The sequence below is a fragment of the Neopelma chrysocephalum genome, unplaced genomic scaffold (genome assembly GCF_003984885.1).
Source record: "Neopelma chrysocephalum unplaced genomic scaffold, ASM398488v2 Primary Assembly neopelma1_59, whole genome shotgun sequence".
NCBI lineage: Eukaryota > Metazoa > Chordata > Aves > Passeriformes > Pipridae > Neopelma > Neopelma chrysocephalum.
This window is the reverse complement of record NW_020897714.1, coordinates 28,678,377-28,685,650: the sequence shown is the minus strand read 5'-3', so window position 1 is coordinate 28,685,650 and position 7,274 is coordinate 28,678,377. Positions and strand designations below refer to the sequence as shown.

Sequence of the window (7,274 nt, the reverse complement as noted above, 5' to 3'; positions counted from 1 at the left end):
CGCTGTACCAGCACTCGCCACTCAGAGGGAGAATTGGCGAGTTGGTTTTGGTTTTGGAATAAGTAATTGGTTTATATCGTTGTGTTATTGTGAATTTGATTTTGAATCCAGACTGTGGTGTGTGTGTGTGTGTGAGTCAGTATGATGCCGTTTAAAACCTTTAGGGCACTGTCTTGTGTAGAAAATGATATCCCTAGCGATTCTCCGCTTGGTTGCTTATTAAAACACTGGAAGGAAGGAAATTTCAGACAAGAAGTTAACCAAGAAACAATTGATTGATTATTGTAATAATGTATGGCCTCAATATGAGACAGAAGGAATGCAGTGGCCTAGGAATGGTTCATTGACTCCGGAAATTATAACCCCCTTGATGCAATATTTACGGGAAAACAAGATGTGGAATGAAACACCGTATCTAGATCTGTTTTATTATTTAAAACGTAAGACTGAATGGCAAAAAGAATGTGGTATGTTGATTTTGAAAGAACTGGGTGATAAATGCATAGGATGTCAAGAGCGGAAAATACGGTTTTCAGAACCAGAGGAGGATGTGTCTTTGTTAGTCTCCCCTGGCATAACTCCAAGGGCGCCTCCGGGAGATAGCCTCCCTTCACGTGTGAGGGCACAATCACCCACCATGCCCCCGTTAGAATCGTCCTCGGATGAGGAGGAAATGAGAGGGCGAAAATGTGATTTTGATAGAACTCCGCTAGCAGAACGGACTCGGAAGGGGCGAGGGGAAAGGGGAAGGAGTAGAGAGGGGAGACGGGGAAGGAGAGGGGAGACAGACGCTACACTCTCACCCCCTAGATTAATGGCTCCTTTGCGGGAAGCAGTTGGAGCGGACGGAGGAAAAGTCATGATGAAAGTTTCTTTTTTAACTAATGATATATTAATTTGGAAACAGTCAGCTGGGACATATAGAGAAAATCCGGAGCGGGTGACTTGTATTATAAAAATGGTAATAAAAACTCAAAATCCGGACTGGAATGATTTACAGGTATTGTTAGATACAATTCTGGATTCAACAGAAAAAGAAATGGTATTAAGAGTGATGGTGGAAAGAGCGAAAGAAGTAGTAAAAAAGAAGAACCTCAGAGAGAGATTACAGATAGCCCTCTGAGAAAAAGATTAGTAAAAGGTGACTTTGAGGCTAGGATGCTGAGGATTCCCCCTGAGAGTCCCTTAGAGAACCTCTTAGAGAACTGGAGTTGTTATTCCAGCACTTATAGAAGATCAAAGGAAAAAATGATTAAGTATTGTATTGAAGCGTGGGGAGGTAGAAGAATAGGAAATAATACCTACTGGCCCATGTGTGGTACTTTTAAGAATTGGGTCTGTGAACTTTTAAATTGGTATGTTAGCGATAAAAAACCTTTTTGCCCAGAAGAGAGTTTTTATGCTGCTATATGGTTAGAAGCCAGTGAAGATATTTACTTGTTTTCTTTAAGAGAAAGAAGGAGAGAGGAAGAGAGTCAGAAGCAAGAAGAGTGAATGGAGATTTTACTGCTGCTATATTTAATGCTGCTACATTTAATGCTGCTATATAATATACTGACAAAGATGAGTCTCATACCAAAATGTTAGTATGTTGCTCATTAAATAAATACACTGTGAGTGCATATTTTTAACAGGGCTGTGAAAGTGTAGAAACACCAATTCGAGCTGCAAAACATGGATGGACACATGTCAGTTGCATTGAAAGATTAGCGAATCCCTCACGCTGGCAAGTAGTCGACACTCCTGGAAGACACCAAGGTAGTCTTAAGAAGAAAAGTTATGATAGAGACATTAAGCAATTTTACTACTTTACTTTTAAGAATTAAGTGTCTACTAGCATTTATTGTGGCATTCATGTTATCTTTGTTTGTATATTATGGAATATTTGGGGCATGAAAATGTGTTAAAATACTACGAATTGGGGCACAAAAATCTGTTAAAATACGTTGAGCTAGGTTTTAACATAACATATCGAGAACACGCAGACCCAAAAGAAATTGATACACGAGATATAAGAGTGTGGTGTAATACACCAGGTTGTAAATGTTATCCATTTGTTTGTTTTAAATGTAAAAGGTGCCAAGAGAAATGATGGACGCACTGTAGAGACAGATATCCTCCTAGAGGAGTCTGTGATCAGTGCTATCGATCAGAACGAGAATTCACTGATTGGGCATTAAAACAGTTAGAAAGAAAGGGAGTTCTGTGGGATTCCCCCGAATATTGGAATTGTGACACTTATGGAATAAACCCTCAAAATTTCTGTTATTTATATTATGTAGGAGCTCCTTTCGTAGTGGATATAGTAAAAGTCCAGTGCCGACGGGATGTTAGTGCCGTGTCGTGTAACGAGCCTATGGTAAAGGCTGCCTCGTGGCCCGCATATACAGCACGTCTCACTAAAAAGAGGCATATTCCTACTTGGGACTCCTGCTGCCGAGAAGATGAAACACCCTGTGACTCGAAGCAATCGAGCCGACAGGCGAGGCAGAGGAGGAAACGCCAAAAAAAAAGGAAGAGCCTAGGTTGTGGGACACGGAAGCCGCGATGGCTGAACTCCCCCAGGACTGGTGAAGATAAAAAGACTAGTAATATCCAAATTAATAAAGAATCAGAATTAATAAAGAAACAGGTTTTTCTCTAGGCACTGTTTACATGATTGCTATCCTTAATATACTATTGACAGCACCAATACATGCAGGAAACCTGCATGAATCATTCAAATAGATTTTAATTAGATGAGAAAACTAAAAAGTGCTTGCTACTTTTACAGAGATGGGAAACCCCACCTTTTACATATATTTGTGTGATTTAGTTGTTATAGAGCCATGTAGAAACGCCTACTCATACTATATGTGCCCTACTTCAAACCAGGAGTAAGTCCATATGAGATATTGTATGGCAAACCCTATCATGCAGCTACCTAGCAAAGGGATCCTCATATAGTGGGTGATCAAGCAGTATTTAATTATGTGTTATCTTCAAATAAGACTCTCACAGCCCTCAGAAGAACATTGCAGTGGAATCGGCCTCTGCCCCTGGAGAATCTGGTTCATGACATTTCTCCAGGAGACCAAGTCTATGTGAAAAACTGGTCGGTGGAACCATTAAAGGAAACATGGGACGGTCCTCGCCAGGTGATAATGACCACTTACACGGCGGTGAAGGTCGAGGGAATCGACAATTGGATCCATTACACCCGAATCAAGAAGGTTTCAGTCTCGTGGTCGGTAGAACCTCTCTCACCCACAAGGATGGTATTTCGAGCCAACAATTGAGGACCGTGGTGTTCCTGGGGTTGATGAGTTTAGCAGAGACCACCGTGAGAATTAAGACCCCAGATCCTTATTTACTTGTACCAGAAAATACTGATGTAAATTTAACATGTTTGTTTTCTGATGACCAGGGAGTTGAATCGAGCGAGGTGAATGTGAAATGGCGGTGGAGAGAACAAGACCAAATTATGACAGAAGGAGTGACGATGGTTTGGAATGTGACACAACAAAAGGGTTATACCACCCTGCAGGTACCCAAAGTGTCTAAAAGCATGGAAGGGACATACATTTGTGTACTTCGGATTTGGGAGAGTTTTGATTATGGAGACATAGAAATACAGACTTTAAATGTAACTTGAAAAATGGCAACCAAAGTACATGTTATACCTACCAGGCAACAGGTGGACATGTGGGATGGACCTCCTCTAAAGATTAATTGTACCTTTAGGTTTGACGACCACTGTAGGAAAACCGTTCGAGTGAAGTGGTGGAAATTAAATATAACGGACCAATCCTGGAAGGTGCAAACTCAAGGAATAAGCTGGTGGTCAAATAGCGAAGGAGGTAGAGGATGGTTAAACATTCCAAACCCCAGGATTGGAAAGACAAAAGGAACCTCTCTTTGTGTAGTTACTTGTGGAAATGAAGGAAATTATGGAATAAGGACAGTGGTAGCCACACCTCCTCGAGGATTAGGAATTAAGCCAGAACATGGGGCCTACTCAGCAGTAGAGGGAAGAGATTTAATTTTGAACTGTAAGACTCAAGGGAGGCAGTATCTAAAGTATGGGTGGTGGTTCAGAGGACAAAATTTAAAATCGGGAGGAAAATGTCAAACAAAAACGGGTAGAAGCCATAGTTTTAATAATTAAAGAAATACAAAGAGGGGAAGACGAAAGTCAATATATTTGTTGGATAAGTAAAGATGATTGGTGGGATGCTGGAACTACTACTGTTTATATTAGAGTTGAAAGAATAACCCGACAAGTAAGTAAGTAACCTGCAAATTCCAGATAGAGAAGTAGAACAAGAAAACTTAGTCGTAGGCCTAATTCGTGATTTTGGGAGAGTACAGAATGTCACAAAAATCACTGCATGTCTCCCTATGCCTCATGCTGCAGGAGACCCAATCCCATGGGGAATAATTCCAGTGCCAGAAATTCCTAAAATGTTTAAGAATACTACATGGAATTGCAGATTTGTAACCAAAACATAGAATGAAATGACAAATGCATGTTTGTTATTGGACAAAATGACTAAAAAACAATGTGAACAGATGCCTGGATATTTCCGATGGGTAGTAGTTGGAACATGGGTAACAAGCAAAAACATTGACAAATTAAAGGGAACTTGTTTAGTTACAGGTCCAGTAATGCACCCATGTTCTAAAGTTCAGGTTCAAATAAAACGAGAAAAGCAAGAAGAAGTATGTCAAAATATTACTAGCTCCACAACCATGGAAGAGTGGCAAACAATTTGGGGACCCAGCCTACTAGAAACTTATAGTTATATTAGAAAAGTACAGTGGTGTATTCACTGGAAAGGGAAAAGGAATCAAACTTATTCTACAGGAAATAGAGGAAATCATAATTGGAGGACAGAAACACATATAAAAGAAAATTGGACTTGCACTCGGATATATACCTGCGACACCCCTGATGATGAAATCGGGCAAATACCAGTTAGGACCCTCTTGCAGTTAAGATGTGAATGCCGGGGATATAATCATACTATTAAGGGATCTGTGAAAAACATTGATTGTCGTACCACCACAGTTAGGAGCCTAGGAAATTTGGTGTGAGTAATGGGACATGGCCAGTGGACCACCCACATGCCGATAAATGGTCCAGTTGTACCTGTCACGCTAGGGATACCTACTCTCTGTCCATTCTGGAAGCAGGATAAGTTAACATCAGTAGAAATACAACCACGAAGAAAAAGAGAAATTAGTGAAAATATTGATGACTTAGGGTTGGGAGATTGGCATGAACCATCAGCGGGAGTTAAATTTGGGTGGGTATTAGAATCTTTGTTTGCGCCTATCTCGACTTATCGAAACAGAGAAATGTTGTTCAAATTAATGGGCCAAACCGAAAGATTGGCTGCTGTGACTAAGAAAGGATTTAAAGATTTAAATTTGCAACTGCAAGCCACTACCAGAATGACAGTACAGAATCAAATGGCTTTAGATTTAATCCTATTAAAAGAGCACGGAGTCTGTGGATACCTGTATGCAAAAGACGAACATTGTTGTGTACACATCCCAAATGTCACTCAGGAAGTAGAAAAAGATATTAGTCAATTGGAACAAATTGATGAAAATGTTCATGAACTACAAAAGGAAGCAGAACACAATTGGATAGGAGAATTATTCAGCTCCCTAGGTCTTCATGTGTCAGGATGGATATCTTCTGTTATCCAGTACGGAATATTGATTGTAATAATTATTGTCATAGCCATAACTGTTTATAAGTGTCTTTTAGGAATGATTGTAAAAGAAGGTCAACATACGAGACGCATCATGAAAGCTATAACCAGAAAAGAAGTAATCTCACCACATGAAGAACCATCTCCCACCCATCAAGAAACGAAAGCCTGATGTGTTTTGAGCATCCTTGCAAATTGAAAGATTGAAGAATGCTCAAAAGGGGGGACATGTTGCAGAGCAATTTAAATTAGTAGTAGAATGGCTAAGGCTTAGTAAGAGAATAGGCCTAAAAAGCAGCACTCCAAAGTAGTAAGTTAGCAACCCTGTTTGTGAGCATGAAATGTACTGAAGAAGTAGAAACAATAATTAAAGGATTTAGTCAAGCATGTATATAATGATTTGTTACCTTGGATGTGGTGAGGGTCTGTTAAACAGTTACTAGGGGTAAGACAGCTTGAGTAGATTTATGATTAGAGTAGTTGATTGTCAATTGTTAGCAGTATGAGCTCGTTTGTAACTGAATGAGACTGTTCTGCTGTGGAACTGCACGTACTAATTTTGCCGTGGAAACCAAATGTAAACTTGTTTGTGTATAAAAGCTGAACTGAAAATGAGGGTCTTTGGAATCCTGACTTGGGACGTGAGTCCTCAGGTTCCCGGGGCCCCGAATAAAGCACCGCATAAACCGACACTCTGTTGGTTTGTGTCTTTGTTTACGGGCAACATCTCCCTACCTCCTCAAAGTTCAGTTTTATCCAGGTCTTCTTATGCAAAGATGATGAGAGAATTCTGACTGATAGAGAGCTTCAAATTATTCCAGTGTTAATGAACCATCCACATTAGTTTGAAAAATACTTGAGCAGAACAGACCTCTGCAGTCTGATTTTACCATTACAAACACCTGACATTATGTTTATCTCTTCCATCTTATTTTTTTTGTCATTTGCTATACTGACTTGCACCTTACCTTAGTTATAGGCTGCTCAAAGCAAGATAACACATTAATAAAATAATTGAGTCCCAATAGTTGTTTGAAGGATCTTTGAAGATGCTGTTGTGCAAATAATAGTAGTCTACTGTGAACAATCACAAGGAAGAAATGTTTTTGAGCTCTAGTGGAAGTGTGACAGTCATGTCAGTAATCCCTGGTCAGAAGTAAATTCTGAAGGCTCAACTGATTACAGATCAGTCAGATAGAGACATGTTCATGCAGTGGCTGTCTTTAAAACACCAGGGATCAGAAAGGAATTCAGAGATATCAATAAAAGATGCCTACAAATAATGAAAGAAGACACTTACTTCATTTCCAGGACTTCCTCCAAATGTTTCCTTCTTTCAGCTCGTAGGTTGGTCAAATGGGTTTCCTTCTCAGCCAAAGACTGTTGTGTAGAGGACAATTTTGCTTTCATTGACTCCAGCTCCTGTTTAACCTTCTCCATGGCCATCATCAGCTCTTCTACCTAAAATATTTTTGGAGCAGACAGGAGGAGAAAAAAATAGTGTAATGTGATCAACTGGAACTTACTAAATGTCTCAACTAAATTGGAGTACACAGGTTACCAGTGCATGTC

At 39.9% G+C, this 7,274-nt stretch overlaps 1 protein-coding gene across 11 annotated transcripts in view; it reads right to left on the bottom strand.

Annotated features, from left to right (window-relative positions):
• Positions 1–7,274, bottom strand: part of ERC1 (ELKS/RAB6-interacting/CAST family member 1) — a 283,422-nt gene that overhangs the window by 100,964 nt on the left and 175,184 nt on the right. For all 11 annotated transcript variants that reach the window (XM_027680687.1, XM_027680693.1, XM_027680688.1 and 8 more), the window contains one exon: positions 7,003–7,163. In XM_027680687.1, the coding sequence (XP_027536488.1) occupies positions 7,003–7,163 (161 nt within the window). The remainder of the gene's footprint in view (positions 1–7,002; positions 7,164–7,274) is intronic.